Genomic DNA, 22,459 nt, shown 5'->3' on the forward strand with positions numbered 1-22,459 from the left:
TAAAATAAACAGCCGCCCATTTAAGGAGCAATAAAAGAGCTCCTAGAGATAACCCGGTGCCAATGGCATCAGTTAAGGCTGTGAGCTTCGGGGAGCGTGATTAGAAAAAAACTCTTAAAGGTATACCAACGTCACAGTAGAAACTGCCTGTTTAAAAATAAAAGAGAACTGAGTGTTTTCTCTGAAAGCTTAAGTCTACCCATTCACATGGCTGTCTCTGTCAATCGATCCAATCAAAACCCTTACTCTGAAATCCCAGGGGAAAATCAAAATAAACAAAAATGCATTAACTCGGGTTAGCCACTAGTTAAAATCAATAATTAGCCTGCATTCTCAGTGTGTGAACTGCCTGGTGTAGACAAATTGGCACTGTGTAAAACAGAGCTGAATTTCAAACATACCTCTTAGAAAAATGATAAAAAATAGATTTCTTAAAGGCACAGTATCATCAGAGATTGGAAACATTGACATGGCACCCGGAATATTCTCAACCTACACTTGGAGCAGATGAAATTGGACCTCGATTTAAACTCCTTGGAAAATTGCCATGGGACAGGGTAACTCACCCATTCCATTCCTGATCCAATTCGGCCAACTCTTCATTTCAAATCACAGACATCAGTTACACCCAGGGATCCTTTAAATATGTAAATCAGGCTCTGATGACATCTTGATCTGCCACTTTAAACACAGTTTTTGAATATCAAGTCCGAAGCCCGAGCCAGAACAATTAATGGAGGAGTTTGAAAAAATGTTATGTTTCTTTGTGCCCTTTGGGTCTCAAGGAAGCAGTTTTGTCACCTCTCCTCCCTCGGGATTCCTCCCCTCACTCTCCCCTCTGAGACCACCCCCCTTTGACAGACTAAGCTGTACTGAGGACTGTTCTCATCATCTCCTATTGCCTGAATCCCCCCTCCTCCTCCCAGCAGCCAGGCAGTGCCTCCTATCGAGTTCCAATCATCCATCTATAAACAAGAAGCAGGAGTGAAGATTTCACACAATCCCTACAGTACAGAAGGAGGCCATTCAGCCCATCAAGCCTGCACCAACAACAATCCCACCCTATCCCTGTAACCCCACATATCTACCCTGGTAATCTCCCCGAAACTAGGGTCAATTTATTATGGCCAGTCAACCTAACCCGCACATCTTTGGACTGTGCGAAGAAACTGGAGCACCCAGAGGAAACCCACGCAGACACGGGGAGGATGTGCAAACACAAACAGTGACCCAAGCCGGGAATCGAACCTGGATCCCTCATGCTGTGAGGCAGCAGTGCTAACCACGGTGCCACTGTGCTGCCCCACATCCATCTCTCCATGTCACAACACCTGATTCCTTCAGTCACCTGAGACCTCCCACCTCACAGACTGAACCCAGGTTAAAATCCACATCTTCCTGGAAGTCCAGCTTCTCTCCCTCAACTCACTTCAGTGAAAGTTTTCCGAATGTTTTAACAGCTTAATTTGCTTATTCTTTGGGTGAATTTGCATCCTTTTTTTTGATGCAGATGTTGTCAATGTTTAGAAATATCAACATTCTCCTGTCCAATTCTAGCTCGAGATGTTTCTCAGGAATTAGGTACTGCATGAGCCAGAAATACTGGGGCGGCACGGTGGCACAGTGGGTTAGCACTGCTGCCTCACAGTGCCAGGGACCAGGGTTCGATTCCCGGCCTGGGTCACTGTCTGTGTGGAGTTTGCACATTCTCCCCATGTCTGCGTGGGTTTCCTCTGGGGGCTCCAAAGGCGTGCGGATTAGGTGGATTGGCCATGCTAAATATCCCCTTGGTGTCAGGGGGGCGAGTGAGAGTAAATGCCCGGGGTTATGAGCAGAGGGCCTAGGTGGGATAGTAGTTGGTGCAGACTCAAAGGGCCAAATGGCCTCCTACTGCACTGTAGTAATTCTATGAACATTTTGTCACTAACTTTTCTATTTATTTCACAATCTGCCTCCTCATGGGTTCTCCGGGGTGGGTAACAAGGTCATGACTGATTGAATTATAAAAAAATCAGGTACTATGAATGTGTGCCCGCGAGGAAGCAATTAGTGATGTCCCAAACCGCTGGAATTCAGAAGAGGTTTTAGAAGGGGTGACCTCATTGAAACACCATAAAATTCTTCAAGGTAAATGCTGACAAAATGTTTCTCCCGACTGGGGAATCGAACACACGGAGATCACACTCTCAGGATCAGGGGCTGGCCATTTTGAACAAAGAGAAGGAAAAATTTCTTCATTCAAAAGGTTATGAGTCTTTGGAGCCAGAGAATTCCGGATGCTGAGTTGCTGATCACGTTCACAACAGCAGTCGACGGATCTTTGAATTCTGCGGGAATCACAGGACACGGGGATAGTGTGGGAAGGGGGATTGATGTAGGAGATAAGTCATGATCTGGCTGGATGGTGAAGGTGGTTTGAAAGACAAAGTGGCCAATCACAGAACCACATTCACAGAACCATACAGCGCAGAAGAGGCCCTTCAGCCCATCGAGTCTGCACCCACACATTAGAAACACCTGAACTCCCATCTCGCCCCATCTGCCGGGGGGTCCACTGCCCTGAATGTTGTGACGTGCCAAGTGCTCATCCAGATACTTCTGACAGGATGTGAGGCAACCCGCCCCCCCCACCCTCCCCGGCAGCTCATTCCAGATCGTCACCACCCTCTGGGTAAAAATGTTCGTCCTCACACTCCCCCCACTAAACCTCCCACCCCTCACCTTGAGCCTATGTTCCCTCGTGACTGAATCCAGCTCCTATTTCCTGGGTAAACCTCTTATCAGGTAGCGTTCTTACAGAGAGAGAGAGAGAGAGGGTCAGTTCCGCAGCTAACTCGGGGTTAAATCAGTGCTGGGCAGTCTCAGTTAGCGAGTGGCCTCCTCCATCTCAGGGGGCCGTGACCCCGTGAATAAGATTAAATACATTTAATACGCCCGAGAATTTCACAGCGTGTTGCTGGAAATGCTCGATCCTTTACATGTTAATAAAACTGCCATCAACATCAAAGGGTAAAAACAAAAGAAATATTGACACTTTGGACACAGAGGGAGCTCACGGCTCTCACAGTCAATATTGTGAGCAATTAGCACCCACCTCACCTTACTCGCCTTTGCTTCACGTGCGAATCACTTCAATCACACTGGTAGGGGAGGTAAAAAACCCACATGGATGGATATCAGCGGATTGTGGCAACCCCTGTGTGTGGGCAACGGTCAATAAAATGTCTGGTGCTCCGAATCCCAGCACGCGCCCTCCCCCTCCAACCCCGGCCACAGGTCACCCACCTCTGGGTTAAACGTGACACAAGGTGGAACAAGGTCCAACAATTCAGATTTGTCAGAGGGAATACTTTCACTCATCACTCTTATTTTGCATGTAGTTTCCACGGAAGGCTTGTAAATGTATTCAAGCGTGCGTTTATCTGGAGAAAAACAGCCTTTGCAGTGATTACTTCACAGTGCCCAGTGGTTTGGAAAATTGTGATATAATTTAAAGCCATCAATTTGGTGTTGCCATTTCTTCCGCGAATTTCATTTGACTTCTGTTATTTGAGGCAAGGTGGCATCGTTTCAAGTGGAAGGGTCGTGCTTGCAAGAATATTGTAATGCCGTCACTTTATTCAGGAATGGTCAATGCTAACGGCACTTGCACTGTGACCGGTAACGCCACAGACACTCTCGTGGTGCTGCTGTTCTCTGTTATTTAGAATGTCACATCCGTTCTGTTCAGTTAGATTCGCCAGACTATGTCTGCAGCAGTTTACCGATCCAGTACATCGATGAGGTGTAGAACTATCATAAAATACCACCAAGAAAGATCAGGGAAATATTCCTGTGCTGGGAGATGGGAAGAACAGCAAATCAAACGGCACAAAGACTAAACCTTGTTAACGCAGGTTTTTCCTCAAAAAACCATGCCACGTAAAATTGAGGTTCGTTTATCTCGATAAAGTGCCAAATTCCTGAAGTGTTCAAGTATTTCAGGGGATGGCAAGGTAATAAATTGCAAAGTTAACAATTCCAAATCTGTAGACACACCTGCTGTGATTATCAGGGCTGGAATGGAGAAGGATGGCACAGTGGCGCAGTGGCTAGCACCGCTGCCTCACAGTGCCAGGGACCCAGTTCAATTCCAGCCTCGGGTCACCGTCGGTGTGGAGTTTGCACATTTCCCCCGTGTCTGTGTGGGTTTCCTCCCAGTGCTCTGGCTTCCTTCCACAGTAAGAAGTCTCACAACACCAGGTTAAAGTCCAACAGGTTTATTTGGTAGCAAAAGCCACTGGCTTTCAGAGCGCTGCCCCTTTAGTGTTAGGAGACTAGCTTGGGTAAAAGGATGGGTTATGGGGTGGGATTGTATTTGGTGCAGACTCAAATGGGCTGAATGGCCTCCTTTTGCACTGAAGGGATTCTATGATTAGTTTGCAAATTTGTGTTGCAAATTTTTTCTGTGCTGCACTAATTAGGAACTGATAAAGATTCACTTCACACAGTGCCCTCACTCTGATCAAAGAAAACAAACTTTCAACCAGAATTTTTGACTCAAACCCTGCCTCAGGGAGCCCGCAATGTGCTCACCCAGACTGTTCACGCTGTTTTATGACCAAATTGTAACTTGCATGAAAAACATTTGCTCTGATTTCCTCAATACCCCTTATGAAACTAGTTCTCCATTTCTTTATTTTTATAATTGCAAAAGGGCTATAAGCCTGATGCTCTGACTCCTTTCTTGAAGTAATTACTAAATGCTGCGGTAAAGGGGACACCAAGGGAAACAAGACAAATAAAAAAAACACTTTCTGCAAAGGAACATTGCCAGGGGTAACTGCAATGTGTTACCCATTTACTGTGTGGAATTCTTAGGCCTGAATTTTCGCGGGGACAGAGAGGGTCTCTGGCTTAACCACCAGAACCCCGGTTTCCATAATCCCATCCTGGACCCGACATCTACCATTTTCACCGGGAGGGGGGAACCAGGGGCAGGTTCTACTTTGCACATTCATGGTTCACAGAGACAGCTGCTGCCTTGAAATTGACCCAATTTTTATCCAAAATACAACCTACAGACTTTTCAGGAGAAGGTCTAAGCTTGCCAAAGTTCTTCAAAGAGACAGTGTACCTTTTTGTAGAGGTAACAGACCTCTTTAGAGAGGTCCAAGGACTCCTGTGGGCCAGATGTACTTTGCGGGATGTCAGATGCCCTTTAGGACTGTTAAAAAGTAGGTCTGATACGTACAAAAAAGTAAAATCATTGGAACAGTCAATCTGTTATGGCATTTGATCTATTGCCTTTTAAAGAAGAAAAAAGCAAGTTGTTTAAAAAAAAACAATGGTTGCTATTTCACCATGTCTGTTGACATAAGCATAAGGGGTATCATTATAGGATTTGTTCAGCATGATAGATTTCACAACCTATAATTATCATAGTGGGGTGCCTGTCAATTCAAAATTTGAGTGACAGCTTCAAGTGGATAAAAAGTCTTTGATGTTGGGCAATGAATACAAATGCTTGTTTTTATATGGGTTTAAGTATTTGAAGGAAATGATTGTTTTATCAGGAGATACGTAACTGAAGGAAAACTAGTGTATTAGTTTTCATCAATAACAATTTTTCCAATAGTGAAATCATTAGTAGACATTTAAAACATTTTAAAGACATTTTATTTAATCTTAGCATGGCTCCTGAGGTCTGCCTGTGGTGGATACTCCATTAGTTGGCATGGATGCTGCAAGGGAAATGGGTATTTGTTGGGAAGTAAAGGTTCATATGAATTGTCAGAAAGTTGGCACTGGGAACTATAAGGGATCTTGGGGAGGGGTTAGGTAGAGGGATACAGGTTGAAGTGGAGGATATGAGTGTTGGTATGGGCAGGGGTGAGGGCTGCTTTTAGCACAAAGGCTGATATTTCATGCAGCTTGCCCCTATCAGCCTCTCCGGTTGCCTCTGCAATTTTTCAGGTGGCAATGTGTCTGACTCCTGTTAACACGCTACTCCCTGCCAACACCCTCCCCACCAACCGCACACCCTGTCCCTTCCCTCTAAGCAACAACTGGAACAAACAGGGCACTTATTCCCCCCAAGTCAGATTGGGCTCTGGGATTTTCTGACTCTGCAGTGAAATTCCAGGCCTGAGTTTTGTCTGATCCATTGCTGACTCAAAGTGCTTTGACACCAGTGAAATATTTTGGAGTGTAGTTGCTTCAAAGGCAAGTTCAAAAAATGCAAGCAAAAATAAATATGCACAAAATAGCTCAGGTTGGTAAAGATTTGTGAGAATACACTAGGGTGTTCAGTCCATTCATGCAATACAACTAATACAACTAAAACAATGCAACTAATGTAACTACAGATGCGCAAAATACAAAGTGAAGCATTCTCGCCTCATAGCGCCAGGGACCCAGGTTCGATTCCCGGCTTGGGTGACTGTGTGGAGTTTTCACGTTCTCCCCACGTCTGCGTGAGTTTTCTCCGGGTACCCTGGTTTCCTCCTACAGTCTGAAAGATGTGCTGGTTAGGGTGCATTGGCCGTGCTAAATTCTCCCTCAGTGTAACCCGAACAGGCACCAGAGCCTGGCAATGGGGGGATTTTCACAATAACTTCACTGCAGTGTTAATGTAAGCAGACTAATAAATAAACTTTATCTTTTAAGACAATAAGATGCTAATGAAAAACCGATAACAACTGTGACAATGGCTGCAGAACGAATAGCCTTAAGAACATAACCAAGCTGGTTACTGTAATAAACGCACTGGGTAACAGCTTTGACAAAGGGAAATCTGGACGTGAAACATCAGCTCTTTTCACTCCTTACAGATGCTGCCAGACCTGCTGAGATTTTCCAGCATTTCCTCGCTTGTAGTTACTGAAGTAACGTTCCATATGATTCAAGGGCTGGAAGTCTCCGACCTCCCCCAACGTCTGGAGTTATCCAGTCCCGCTGCTGTAACTGGAGAGGGCCAAATTCTCCCTTCTCGCTGGCAGTGGTAGCAGAGTGTGAGGGGCCAGGGAGGTCCGTCCCAGGGATTTCGATTGCCCTAGCTCATTGTAAAGACTGAATCCAACACAAACTCTCTTCATTTCTTTGTCCAGCATCAGTATCAACGTTCATTGGTCTTTTCACTCGCACGGTTTCCTCTATCCAGCTCAATCTTAGCCAATCATCATCAAGAGTAAATAGCTGTGGCAGTATTGTGGATTAGTGATCTGGGTGGGTGACCCAATGAGTCACCAACACGTGTTCAAATCCTGCCAATGCAGCTGTGCAGTTTACATATCGTTAATTCAGTTAAAGTATAGAACAAAACACTGCTATTGCTGATGGTGATGATGTAACTATTTTCACAGAATTGGGCAGCACAGAATGAGGCCATTCAGCCCATTGTGTGTGCACCTGTTCTCCAAATGAACAATTCACACTTGATGCAATGTTTTTAATTTTCCAAAATTCCCTGGATTTGGGGAAGGTTCCACTGGATTGGAAGATATTATTCCTTTATTCAAAAAAGAGAGGGAAACAGAAGGCAGGAACCTAAAAGCCAGTTAGCCTAAGTAAAGTTTATTTATTAGTCACAATTAAGCTTACATTAACACTGCAATGAAGTTACTGTGAAATTCCCCTAGTTGCTGCAGTCCAGCGCCTGTTCGCCTATCACCTGTCAGAGGGAGATATTGGAAGTTATTATTAAAGATTATTAAAGATTATTAAAGATTATTAAAGCAGGGCACTTTGAAAAATTCCAAGCAACCTGGCAGAGTCAACATGGTTTTGTGAAAGGGAAATCATGTTTAAGCAACTTATTGGAGTTTTTTGAAGGAGTCACATATTGTAGATAAAGGGGAACCAGTGGATGTACTGAATTTAGATTTCCAGAGACATTTGATAAGGAGCCACATTAAAGGTTATTGCAGAGAATTAAAGCTGATGATGTAGTGTGTAACATATCAGCATGGTTGGAAGATTGGCTAGCGAACAGGACGCAGAGTCTTTTTCTGGTTGGCAGGATGTAATGAGCGAAATGCCACAGGGACCACTGCTGCGGCTTCAACTTTTTACAATATATATAAATGACTTGGATAAGTGACTGAAGGTATGGGTGCGAAATTTACTAATGACACAAAGATAGGTCAGAAAGTAAACTGTTAAGAGAACATAAGGAGGTTACAAAGGGGCAAAGATAGGTTAAGTGAGCGGACAAAACTCTGGCAAATTAAGTATAACGTGGACAAATGTAAATTGTCCATTTTGGCAGGAAGATTAAGAAAGAAGCTTATTATCTCAATGGTGAGAGATTGCAGAGCTCTGAAGTGCAGAGGGATCTGGGTGTCCTAATGCATGACTATAAAGATACAGCAAGTAATTCGGAAAGCTAATAGGATGTAATTATTTATTGTGAGGGGAATTGATTATAAAAATGGGGGGTGGTTATGCTTCAGTTGTACAAGGCATTGGTGAGACTACATCTGGAGTATTGTGTACAGTATTGATCTCCTTATTTAAGGAAAGCTAAAAGATTTAACTGCATTAAAGCATTGAGTCCAGAGACGGTTTAACAGACTAACACCAGGCATGGGTGGGTTGCCACCCAAGGTTGGCGAGGTTACACTTGTATCTGCTGGAGTTTAGAGGTGCAAGAGGTAACTTGATTGAAACATACAAGATCCTGAGGGGTATTAACAGGATGGATGTGGAGAGGATGTTTTCTCTTCTTGTAAAATTTAGAACTAGGGGATCACTGTTTAAAAATAAATGCTCACTTATTTAAAATGATGAGAACTTTTTTCTCTGAGGGACGAAAATCTCTGGAATCTCGTCCTCAAAATGCAGTGGAAGCAGAGTTTTGGAATATTTTAAAGGGCTGGATAGATTCATGATTAAACGGCGGGGGGGTGAAAGGTTACTCAGCACAGGCAGGAACGTGGGGTTGCAGTACAATCAGAGGGAGGCAATGGCCTAGAGATATTACCATTCGACTATTAAACCAAAAACTCTGCTAATGTTCTGAGGGGACCCCGCAGGTGATGGAATTTGAATTCAATAAAAAAATCTGGAATTAAGAATCTACTGATGACCAAACAACCCGTGTTGATTGTCAGTAAACTCATCTGGTTCACTAATGTCCTTTAGGGAAAGAAATCTGCCGTTCTTACCCGGTCTGGCCTACATGTGACTCCAGAGCCACAGCAATGTGGTTGATTCTCAACTGCCCTCAAGCAACTAGGGATTGGCCATAAATGTTGGCCAGCCAGTGACACCCATGTTCCAGGAATGAATAAAAAAATGATCAGCCTTGATTTATTGAATGGTGTTCAAGAGGCCTACTCCTGCTCCTAATTTGAATGCATGGTGGCAGAGTGGCACAGTGGTTGGCACTGCTGCCTCACAGCGCCAGGGACACAGGTTCAATTCTGGCCTCAGGTCACTGTCTGTGCGGAGTTTGCATGTTCTCCCCATGTCTGTGTGGGTTTCCTCTGGGTGCTCCGGTTTTTCCCCCACAGTCCAATCATCCCTTAGTGTAGAGGTATCAGGGAGGTAAACATGTGCAGTGATGGGGATAGGACCTGAGTGGGATTGTTGTCAGCACAGCTTGATGGGCTGAATGGCCTCCTTCAGCACTGTAGGGATTCTATGATTCCATGTACCATTCCCCTGCCTTCTCCCTGTAAACCAGCACAGTCTTCCTTTTCAGTTAAGTGTAACGCCATTAGAAAGCCTCGATTGAACCTGCCTCCACCATACTCTCAGTGCATTTAAAACCCGACCCGCTCATTGTGTAAAAATGGTTCTCTTCAAATCAATTCTATTTCTTTTGCCAATTACTGTAAATCTGTGCCCTGCCATTCTCCAATCTGTCACGAGTGGGAACAGCTTCTCCTTCTCTACTCTGCCCAGGCCCCTCATGATTTTGAACGTCTCTATTAAATTTCTTCTAAGCCTTCTTCTCTCCAAAGAAATCAATCCTAACTGAAGTTACAACACCCTGGGACCATTCTCGGGAAACTTTCTGCATTCTCACTAGTGCCTTCACATCCTTCCCAAAGTGCAGCGCCCAGAACTGGACCCAACACTCCCGCTGAGGCTGAACTAGTGTCTGATATTTTAGCTGTAAAACTCAAACTGGTTCACTGATGTCCTTTAGGGAAGGAGTTTTGTTGTCTTTACCCACTTTGCCCACATTTGACGCAAGATTCACAAGAAAGTGGTTGACTCTTAAATGCCCTGAGAAATGGCCGTGTAAGGCAGTTGCCAAGAAAGCGATTCACCAACTCCTTCTCCAGGACGGGTAGAGATGAGCCTTGCCACTGTCGTCTACATCCCATGAATGAATCGTACATTAACAAGAAATAGGAGCAGGAGTAGGCCATCTAGCCCTTCGAGCCTGCCCCGCCATTCATTAAGATCATGGCTGATCTGAAGTGGATCAGTTCCACTTTCCCGCTTTCTGTTAAAGACATTTAACCCTCTTTACCCATGCCTCACTGAGTAAATGCTTTGCATCATCCAATACAATGTCAGACCACAAGGGTCTCTGCCGAATTTCTGCTCTGCGGCCAGTTGAGACACGGGGAACTTGTTATGTTCAATATTCTCTGATTGGAGTGACACTCACCCCCTACCCCCACCCCCAAGGGGTGATCTATTGATCTAGTGTTACCATGTCTCCAACAACTGCCTAAAAATCAACTGTAAACATGTCAGGAATTGTTAGATCTTGTGGTCCTCAAACTCAGTAGAAACTGGTTTTTCCAGAAACTGTTCTCAGTAAGTCCAGGAATCTAACATTGATCTGAAACCAATTAAGCTTCAGGTAAAGTTGCCTCAGGTGACCATAGGCTGATCTCCCCTTTGAGGGGGGAGAGCTGTCTGGCGGTGATTTAACCTGAGGGTCCCCACACCTCACACGAGGGGCAAGACTGAGAAAGACGGGCCCTTCGTGAATAACGTCAGCTGGTACAGGAACTGAACCCGTGCTGCTGGCATCGAACCGCCGTACTGGATCAGTTACTGTACTGGCTGAGGTTATTCAGGAAGGCCCTGTCAACTCAACCTTGCTCCTTGCCTGAGGTGTGGTGACCCTCAGGTTAAATCATCAACAGTCAGCTCTTCCCCTCAAAGCAGAGAGCAGCCTATGGCCATTTGGGGCTATGGCAATTTTTCTAAGCTTCAAGTTATTCTCTAATTCATTCTCATAGAATTCCTACAGTGCAGGAGGAGGTCATTTGGCCCATTGAATCTGCACCGATGATGATCCCATCCAGGCCCTATCCCCATAACCCCATGCATTTACCCTAGCTAGTCTCCCTGGCACCAAGGGGCAATTTAGCCTGGCCAATCCACCTAACCTGCACATCGTTGGAGTGTGGGAGGAAACCGGAGCACCCGGGGGAAACCCACACAGACACAGGGAGAACGTGCAAACTCCACACAGACAGTGACCCAAGTCGCAAATTGAACCCGGGTCCCTGGCGCTGTGGGGTAGCCGTGCTAACCACTGTGCCACCGTGCCATGCCAGTTCTGCTTCCCTAAAGGACTGCACCATGAGCACAGGTTTTACACAGCACGAGTATCTTTGATCTCCACTCATACCTCTGCCCTGTAAGTGTATTTGTTGGCTGAGAATAATCTGTGAAAGGAACATTCTGGAAATTCAATTGCCTAAAACAGCTTAAAGTTCCATCTGCAGGATATGGTACTAATCACATCACATCTGGAGGGTGTGAAAGAATCTGCTGCTTTCCCACCAACAAAACTTTACTTCAAAACATCAATTACAAAAGCAGAATAATATGCCCTGATTACCAATAAAATTCTCAGAATGCAATGAAAAATAGTTATTTAATCTCTGATAAGTCTCTGGTGGAACGATGCTGCATCAGAAGCCACATTTCTCCCCACCCCCAAACTAATCACTACCTACAAACCTGGCATTTTTCAAATTCATTCATGTGTGTGGGCATCGCTGGCTGGCCAGCATTTACTGCCCATCCCTAGTAGCCTGAGGGCAGTTCTGAATCAACCACATTGCTGTGTCTTTGGAGTCACAGGGTAAGCCAGGCCAGGTAACGAAGGCAAACTTCCATCCCTTTTGCCTCCCTTTCTGTTTTGAATAAAGGAATAATATCTTCCAATCCAATGGAACCTTCCCCAAATCCAGGGAATTTTGGAAAATTAAAAACATTGCATCAAGTGTGAGTTGCTCATTTGGAGAACAGGTGCACACACAGTGGGCTGAATGGCCTCTTTCTGTGCTGCCCAATTCTGTGAAAATAGTTACATCATCACCATCAGCAACAGTGCAGAAGGAGGCCATTCAACTCATTGAGTCTTCACCGACCACAATCCCATCCAGGCCCTATCCCCATAACCCCACACATTTACCAAGCTAATCCCCTGACAGTAAGGGGCAATTTAGCACGGTCAATGCACCTAACCCACACGTCTGTGGGAGGAAACCAGAGCATCTGGAGGAAACCCACCCAGGTACGGGGAGACTGTGCAAACTCCGCACAGACAGTGATCGGAGTCCAGAACTGAACCCAGATCCCTGGCGTTGTGTGGCAGTAACGCTAACCACTGCGCCACCGTGCCGCCCCATTAGTCAATCAGATGGGTTTATCTGACAATCGACAATGATTTCACAGTCACCAGTAGATACTTAATTCCAGATTTTTTTAATATTGAACTCAAATTCCACTATCTGCTGTGGCAGGATTTGAACATTAGCTGAGTTTCTGGATTAATAGTCTAGTGATAATATCACTTGGCCACTGCCTCCCCGATAATTGCTGGAATTCTACCGACCCACCCTTCATGGAATCGGGGTGGGTCGGGGCGGACAATGGAATGTCCGTTGACGTTGGGCAGGATTTCCGGCCTTGGGTTGAACACCCCATGTGTATATTGTTTGTTCTAAGAAATGACATGCTGTTCTATTGGGAACAGAATTGGGGTACCATTAACATATTGTTCACTCCTTACACAGAATAAATAGGACAGAACAAACTATAATGAGTTATCTTAAGTTAAGTCACCTAAAGTTTGCAAGTTCGAAAGATAAAGGAGCAGAATTAGGCCATTCAGCCCATCACATCTGTTCTGCCATTCTGTCATGGCTGATATGCTCCTCATCCCCATTTTCCTGCCTTCTTCCCATTACCTTTCAACCCATTACCAACTTCTCCTTAAATGTACTTACTATCCCAGCATCCACTGCACTTTGGGGTAGCGAATTCCACAGATTCACAACCCTTTGGGAGAAGTAGTTTCTCCTCAACTCTGTTTTAAATTTGCTGCCTTTATCCTAAGACTATGACCTTTCATCCTAGAATGGCCTACAAGAGGAAGCATCTGCTCCACGTCTATTTTATCCATACCTTTTATCATCTTGTACACCTCACTTTGATCTCCCCTCATTCTTATAAATTCCAGAGAGTATCGGCCTAAATTGTTCAATCTCTTTTCATACGACAAGGCCCTCACCTCTGGAATCATTCTAGTGAACCTCCTCCGAACTGCCTCCAATAACACTACATCCTTCCTCAATTAAGGGGACCAAAACTCTGCACAATACTCCAGGTGCGGCCTCACCAATGCCTTGTATAGTTGCAACAACACTTCCTTCCCTTTATATTCTATTCCTTTAGCTATAAATACCAACATTCCATTGGCTGTCTTTATTATCTGCTGTATCTGCATGCTAGTTTTCTGTGACTCATGAACAAGGACACCCAGATCCCGCTGCACTGGACCACCCCAAAGTCTCTCCCCATTTAGAAGATGGCACAACCATTTGAGGCCACACTTAGAATGCTGTGTACAGTTCTGGTCACCCTTTTATAGAAAGATTATTATTCAACTAGAAAGAGTGCAGAAAAGATTTACTAGGATGCTACCAGGATGGTTTGAGTTATAAGGAGAGGCTGGATAGACTGGGACATGTTTTTTTCTGGAACATTGAAGGCTTAAGGGTGATCTTATAGAGGCCTATAAAATAATGAGGGGCATAGATCAACTAGACCTTTTTCTAAAGGTAGGGAAGTCTAAAAGTAAAGGACATAGGTTTATGCTAAGCGAGGAGAGATACAAAAGGGTCCAGAGGGGCAATTTTTTCACACAGAGGGTGGTGAATGTCTGGAATGAGCTGCCAGAGGTAGTTGTAGAGGCGGGTACAATTTTGTCTTTTAAAAATGTTTAGACAGTTACATGGGTACGATGGGTATAGAGGGATACGGGTCAAATGCAGGCAACTGGGACTAGTTTCGGGGTAAAAAGAAAGGGTGGCATGGACAAGTTGGGCCAAAGGGCCTGTTTCCATACTGTAAACCTCTATGACTCTAAGTCTGCAGCTAATCTCTACAGCAGCGACAGAGTCAATGTTCTTCTTGTCCACTGGTCAATGCCTCTCCATTGGGAAAGAAATTTTAAGAGAGGGAATACCGTGCATTCTCTTCAAAACAGATAACAGAACCACCTTGAGGGAACGCTCCAGTTACCACTCTGCTCAGTCAGTTCTTCACGTGAGATATTTCACAAACATCAACACAATATTTTGGACCTGAGTTGAACATGCTCAACAAGCCCTTCATTGCAACAAAAGGAGAAAGCCTTACCAATAATCCAAATGCCAATAGTCAGTGCGAAGGAGATAGCATTTGGGGAACACTGACCTACCAGAGTTACAGTTACTGGCTCACACTCCCATACAACACTCAGAGATACAGCAATACCTATCCAGAAAGACTAATTTGAAGAATTTAGAGTATAAACTACTCGATTCAATTCACTTTCCAGAACTGAGATGTGCCTTTTATTAGTAAGCATTTAATAAAGAAACTGAGAAGGATGTGTTTGGGGGCAACAAGTGCTCGCAGACTAATTAACTCTACAATTTTATAAACCTGAAATTACATTCCGGAATAATAATGAACATCTAATGCGTTTATGTAAAATCGATCTCTCTGCCACAATGGAGTGACATCAACCCATTTAGGTTCACACCCCATATTAAATAAGGGGCTGAAAGACTGCAGTTAGGAATGCTTAATGGATGACAGTTAACTATTACCCGATAGCATCATTTCAATGTTTCCCCTTTGATAGTTCTTCCAATTTGTAATAAAATAAGATTTCTGCCCCGGAGGAAAAGCTGAGATAACTGAGCCACAAATCAGCTGTTACAGAGTGTGGTGTAAAGCTTTCATTCCCCATTGTTTTAAAGAAATTCATTAACCATTGTAAAAACAAGGTGACACGATGCGAGGACCCTGAGCAGTGACAGGGATCGTTACTAACCAATTTACCATTCAGGGATCTTAAGTACATCATGAAGGAAGATCATCAACGTCAAAAGCATTCTGAAACACGCATTTGTCACAAATGGTAGTACTTAACCTATTAGTACTTCAGTAAACAGCTGCGTACCTTGAGTGAAAGCAATCCTTTGTGTGGATGCAGAGCAATGCAATAATCAAGTGTATGCAAAACTTATCGATACCGTGATGTCTGTTTCTGCTAATGCATCTATGCTTTAATATTGAATAGATGCTGAAAGTTTACATTAACTTAATGACACAATCATGCTATGTGTTGTTAATCTTAATTCCTATCTTTTACTGCAGGAGTCATTACAAGTGTAATGGGCTCCTCATCTCGTTCGCAATGCATGTTTTATACTACACAGCACAACTCCCCAAGGCAAAGACCCATGATCCATGTTATATGTGGTCTTATGTGACTAGTTAGATGACATCACCTGTTGTAAGAGTTAATACAGGAAGGATTTTGGTCAATCGATGCAGTTTTTGACCAGATGCATCACATCTTGCTTTCTTATTGTAAGTAATGAAGAACTGGCAGAGAAAATGTATCAAAACACAACCTTTGATTGGATTTGTAATGACATCAGAACAATGTAAATGATGAGCAAAGTCCACTTAACACAAACAGCGCAATGAAGAGGAACAGAAAATATCCACCCAGCAATTGCTAACATATGGACAAATACTCATTAACTCTTACTCCCGCTTTACCTCATCACACACGTTTAAATGACATTAATTTAGTAATTTCCAAGGAAGTATGTTAATCGATCTTCGTCTCTCAGATGCTGATCAATGTCCCGGTGACACACTGTTTAGCACTGCCGCCTCAAAGCGCCAGGGACCCAGGTTCGATTCCCGGCTTGGGTCACTGTCTGTGCAAAGCCTGCACGTTCTCCCGGTGTCTGCGTGGGTTTCCTCCGGGTGCTCCGGTTTCCCTCCACAGGCTGAAAAGACATGATGGCTAAGTCCCCCTTATGTGTACCCGAACAGGCACTGGGGGGTGGCAACTAGGGGATTTTCACAGTAACTTCATTGCAGTGTTAATGTAAGCCTAATAAATAATAATAAATAAATTATAGATCTAACTCTCCTCCCTGCTGAGAGTGTAGGTATTTATTCAATGGAATTATGTGTGTATGTGTGTGTGGACTGTAAGCAGGGTTTAAAGTTGATGCTGTACCTCAATAGCAGTGTCCGAGCCCTCGGCAGCTGCCTCTGAGCCATTAGATTGTGATGTCAATGAGAAGTCAGTGTCCCTGGCAGCTGTCTGCAAATATTAAATGTCCCGTTTGACCTCAATCTTTATGTTTCTACGCAATGATGGAAAACAAACTGAAGCTATGTGTTAGCAGTTAGAGCACATTTCCTGCATTGAGGGAGCTGGTGCTTCTGTAAGGGAAGATGCCAGGGAATATACATACTTAGCACTTCAGGAAAATAAATATTTTTATTGTTATCCACACTTCTCTCCATTACCGCAGACATTTCTTCACTCAAAGAGCTGGAAATCCTTGGGGAATTTTTCATCCCAGACAACGGTGGACATTCAGAACATTCAAAACTGCTTTTTGGATACTAAGGGAATTAAAAGATAGAAAAATGAGTGTGGGAAGAGACAGAGTTATGGTGGAAGGTACAGGTGGTACAGTGGTTAGTACTTCTGCCTCACAGCGCCAGGGACCTGGGTTCAATTCTGGCTCGGGTCACTGTCTGTGTGGAGTTTGCACGTTCTCCCCGTGTGTGTATGGGTTTCGTCCAGGTGCTCCGGTTTCCTCCCACACTCTAAAGATGTGCAGTTTAGATGGATTGCCCATGCTTAATTGCCCCTTAGTGTCCCAAGGGATGAGGATTAGTGGGGTAAATGCATGAGGTTCGTCTGGTTCAGTTTCTGGTCAATGGTAATCCCCAGGATGTTGATAGTGGGGATTCAGTGATTGTAATGCCACTGAATGTCGAGGGTGATGTTTAGATCCTCTCTTGCTGCAGATGGTTCCTGCCTTGCACCTGAAGAACTAGTTCTGTACTAGACAGATGCTCAAAACTGTGGCTATTTAACAGACCCAGCGAAAGTTCAAGGAGCACAGATGGGACTCGCGAAGAAACATTCTACCAGATATTATCAAAGATGAGGTGTACAGCATGTCAACAATGTCTAAGGATCCTCCACAAATTTTCTTCAGTCTTGCTCCAGGTGAAGCTGTTTGAAAAGAACATCTTATAACCAAATTTTGAAGAGCTATATGATTACTATAGCTCTTGAAACTGATGATAATGATTTAACTGTAACTAGAAAAATCAATGTTGATTACTCGTCTGTGTAAACTGAATTATGTATGAAAGGACTATTTGTTTTCTGAAACAAGAAATCACTCCTTAACATTCTAAATTCAAGGATTACAATCCGTTTGTGTAGCCTTCCTGGCTGAAGTGTAGTGATGATGTGGAGATGCCAGCGTTGGACTGGGGTAAACACAGTTAGAAGTCTCACAACAACAGGTGTACGCTGCAGGAAAGGATGTCCCAAGGCATGGTACACTGGGGAGACCACGACAACAGATGAATGAACACCACTCGACAATCACTAGACAAGACTGTTCCCTTCCTGTTGGCGAACACTTCAGCAGTCACGGGCATTCAGCCTCTGATCTTCAGGTAAGCATTCTCCAAGGCGGCCTTCACGACACATGACAGCGCAGAGTCGCTGAGCAGAGACTGATAGCCAAGTTCCACACACATGAGGACGGCCTCAACTGGGATCTTGGGTTCATGTCGCACTATCTGTAACCCTCATGACTTGCCTGGGCTTGCAAAATCTCACTTATTATCCTGTCTGGAGACAATACACATCCCTTTAACCTATGTTTAATGCTATTTCCACTCACTCTGCACCTTTATTAGCTGTAAAAACTCACATTCTAATCAGTATTCTGTAAACTGTGTGTGCATCTTTACATCCCCCGTTTGTGATCAGAACTCTCTGTTCACCTGACGAAGGGTCAGAGGCCCAAAAGCTAGTGGCTTTTGCTACCAAATAAACCTGTTGGACTTTAACCTGGTGTTGTGAGACTTCTTAAAGTGTACAGCCCAGAATTATTCACATTACTCCAGGTCTGGTCTAACCAAGACTTTGCACAGTTAAAATATGACCTCTCGCCATTTCTATTTCTGATGTGGTGATGCTGATGTTGGACTGGGATGGGCACAGTAGGGAGTCTCACAACACCAGACTAAAGTCCAACAGGTTTATCTGGTAGCACGAGCTTTCGGAACACTGCTCCTTGAAGGATGAAGGAGCAATGCTCCAAAAGCTCATGCTGTCAAATAAACCTGTTGGACTTTAACCTGGTGTTGTGAGACCTCTTACTGCACTTGTATTTCAGTTCTTTAGATAGCAACCCCTCCAACCATTTACAGAGCAAATTCCATCCACTCTCCCACAATCTTATACAGCCTTTTTCTCCCAACATTGCTGCTGGAAAGGGGAGGAGTTTACATGTGGCCCCAGAGTGAAACAGAATGAGAAACACAGGAAGAGAAAAACATTTTTAAGGCAGCAATGATGGATAAATAATGGTCATATCTTCATTTGAATTGTGATTATGAATGTTCCCTTTGAGCACAGCCTGAGTGAGTGGTGGATGTTGTCGTGTCTGAATCCCAGTTTCAATCCACACTCTTCCTTTACCTAGTTTGTGTGTCGGCCTCCAGCTGACGGGCGCTGTGTCGTTTGCCATCGCTCAAACGAGGAAGGAGACAGCTGAGAAATATTTCTGCGGATTACAAGTGCCGGCCCTCATTGGCAAACATCGCACATCCCACACTCGGTGCTGGGAGTGGAAGCTCAGTGGGGAAAGTCTAATCGGAGGATATGTTTTATTTTAGCTCTTTAATCCTTTTTCACCAATCCACTATGATGCCACCACTGACCTCTGTGTCACCCAAGTTATCTGAAGGAGCCGTGAACTGTTGACTCATTTCTCAAGCGTATGGGAGGGAATTGTAAACACTCAAGACACCTACACAGTCGCAGATTACTACTGCTGAACATCGTAATGTCTATAAAAATCAAAAGGACAAATCAGTGCAGTCTATCGGCTCCGCAGCTGTTGTGGGCAGGAACAGATGGCAATTTAATAAGGGCCTCATTATTGCCATATCTCTTACTGTAATGCTCAATTCTACTGGGCTTTCTCTTATTGGCCTGACTGATATCCCACAGGCCTCAGCAGCATGCAAAGCAATTGGTCCCGTCCCACTGGTTGGTGCTGTGGGGTTAGAGGATGGCATTGCCAGGCACTTTGTGAACGGTTAGTTTATCTCCATCCCTAACCCCGATCACGATCTAACGTAACAACAAGCTCCCCCGCGCACATCTGGCCGCGCTCCAACTTCAGTCAGCTGTTAAGACGGGAAGTCGATGCAAATTAATTTGGGGAGTTCAAAATCCTTTATTTCCTCTTCTGTGACGTCAGGACATATTAATAATCACAAGGAGTGTCTGTCAGTTTGCTCACAAGATAAATATCAAATATCATATCGCGTGGAGTATACTCGATCGTGCTTTTAACATCCGTCGCATTGAAGTAGATATTGAAGTCTACACAGTGGGATACATTGCATGATATCATGTGATTAGCCCGTCCTGGACCTGCGCTGCCACAGGACATAATCATTACTTTGTTCCTGCAGAACATGAGGTCTTTTTTCTTGTTTAAAAGCCCTTTATCAGAAAGACAATGGGAATGGATTCTTCTAACAAAACAAAGGGATAACTCATTAGTCACCAGTGAGCAATGCCACACACAGGGCTGTCCATCCGCATGTCTCCGTTTATCCCTAATGTCATTTAACATTACGTCGCTTCTTACAGAAACTTTCACATGCAAATCCAATTTTCCATCATTCAGATAAAAAAAAACTGAAACCAAACCTTTCTAACCACGTGGGCCAGTGGTTAAAGGATTTTAGTGGCATGCTGTAAATGCTTCTTACACATCTTAGTGAGCATGCCTAATGAACCCCCAGCCTGTCAGAGATACACAACGGTGCATACTCCCCTGGGAAATGATGACATCTTCTGTGGTTGGAAACCCCTGAACAGCGAAGGGCCTTTGCTTACTTATTTATAACCCCCGCCCCCCCCAGCCACAAAATTTCACCCCCTCGCTACACCGCCAGGTCAGAAATCGAAACGAACATGACAAACCTTAAACATTGCCGAGCGAAAGGAGACTAATCTCTGAAAGAGAGTGTCGAAATCACAGTGCAGAAGAATATCTGTCAGTTCAGCAGGATCGCTTACCGTCAGTAAACTGAACGCGGGCTCAGGCGCAGGCTGAACTGCCATGGTCCTCTCCTCCCAGCTGAGTTAACTGTAAAGCCCTCACATTAAGCAACTTTCTGGCCTTTCTGAAGAATATCCACACACCTACAATCAGCAACAGAGAACAGAACAAAAATGGAACATGCCAGAGAACATTTGCTTAAATACTGCCTGCGATCATCCGAGGCAGAGAAATAGATCAGCAACAGAAACAGCAGCACAGGGAGGGAGGGAGGGAGGGATGGAGAGGGGAGTGGAAGAGGGAAGCTTAATTAGATTTTAAAAAAAACTGTGACTACATTTCTTAACCCAACCTTGAAGCAGCTGCCTTCGGAGGAGATTCTGGAGATAGCAGGAAGCGAGAAGCAAAGTGCAAGCGACCCAGCCATTCCGGAGCAATGCAGAGGGACCAGCTACCAAGCACCTGACTGCAAGGCAGCCTTCAAGAGAACAAACACCTTCACATACTTAAAGCTCGTTAACCCTCTGCTCTCCCGCCATTGCCTAATTTTAGCACCTCGCGATGTGAAATGTAAAAGCTGGGAGTGCCGTGAGCGGACTGCAGCACCAGCCACATCCTTGTTCCAAATACGGAACGCATTGTGGGATCTCCCAACGCACCGACACTGGGTATACTTTGCCAGTGTAGAAGGGTTAATCACAGCAACTGGGCCACACATGCGTACTTTCGTTCACCTTTATTCTATCTCAGTAAGGATTAGGTTCATTACTGGCCCTTCACCTGATCAAATTCTCCATCTCTTCCTCCTTCCAAAATTGACCAGGATGCAAAATTCCCCGTGGATCCTCCACACTCATGGGAAACACGCTGAGTACACTCGCTGCACCAGACGAACTCTCACAGACAAAAGACTTCCACCAATTACTCCAGGCTTCCCTGACGCTAATGGGGGTTCCTCACGGCCAACGGACCACTTGACTAATTAACACGGGATGGACTGGCCATGACTTAGGGTTGAAAATGGGACGCCGTTCCTTACAGGCTGCCGAAAAGGCAGATAAATTTGTATCCGTGTTCGAAACACTGGCTACTTTAAGTCTAGACTGATTATGTAAATGTTTACATGCAGCATCCACAGGCTGTCGTGATGACTTGCTATAAAATATTGAACAATCTGTAAAATATTCAGGTCTCTAATGAGCTGAAGACGAACATTAAGTCTGTAGACACAGCTGGTGTGACGGTTCAGCCGGTTTTTATTCATTTTCCCAGTCAGTTTTGTTTTACATTAATCCCATTCTCCCGCACCCCCCCAACCGAAAGAGAGGCCGTGGTGTAGCGGTAATGTCACCGGGTTTGCAATCCAGTGGCCCAGGCTGATATCGTGCAGATACAGGGGTTCAAATCCTAGCACAGCCACTGGAAGAATAAATCCAATGAATTCAAAGATCTGAAAGCGAGTCTCAGAAACGATGACCACGAGCGGAATATTCTTCCGATTCTGGGGCTGATCCTGGAGCTGGGAAGCGTACAGAATGAGATGGGATTGCGGCATACCTGAATGAAGCCAACCTCCCCTTCTCCACCAGGATCAGCGTCTGGGCCGGAAGGCCCAGGATATCACCTCCCTCCACTCCCCGCTGTCAATTAAGGCTCTTCTGGCACTGATATTCTGACGTACTGGCACTGGAGGGGAGCTGAGGAGATTCACTAGGTCGATTGCGGAGTTGAGAGGGTTGGCCTATGAGGACAGACTGAGTAGACTGGGGCTCTGCTCAGAGGAATTCAGAAGAATGAGGGGAGATCTTATAGAAACATATAAGATTATGAAGGGAATAGATAGAAGCAGGGAGGTT

At 44.6% G+C, this 22,459-nt stretch overlaps 1 protein-coding gene across 1 annotated transcript in view; it reads right to left on the reverse strand.

The window, feature by feature from the left end:
• Positions 1 to 20,669, reverse strand: part of frmd4a (FERM domain containing 4A) — a 613,918-nt gene extending 593,249 nt beyond the window's left edge. The window contains exon 1 of the mRNA XM_080207761.1: positions 20,621 to 20,669. Coding sequence (XP_080063887.1) covers positions 20,621 to 20,665 — 45 coding nt within the window. The 5' untranslated portion in view covers positions 20,666 to 20,669. The remainder of the gene's footprint in view (positions 1 to 20,620) is intronic.
• Between the last annotated feature and the right edge of the window lie 1,790 nt (positions 20,670 to 22,459).

The sequence above is a fragment of the Carcharhinus amblyrhynchos genome, chromosome 19 (assembly GCF_965287045.1).
Source record: "Carcharhinus amblyrhynchos chromosome 19, sCarAmb.v2.hapA, whole genome shotgun sequence".
NCBI lineage: Eukaryota > Metazoa > Chordata > Chondrichthyes > Carcharhiniformes > Carcharhinidae > Carcharhinus > Carcharhinus amblyrhynchos.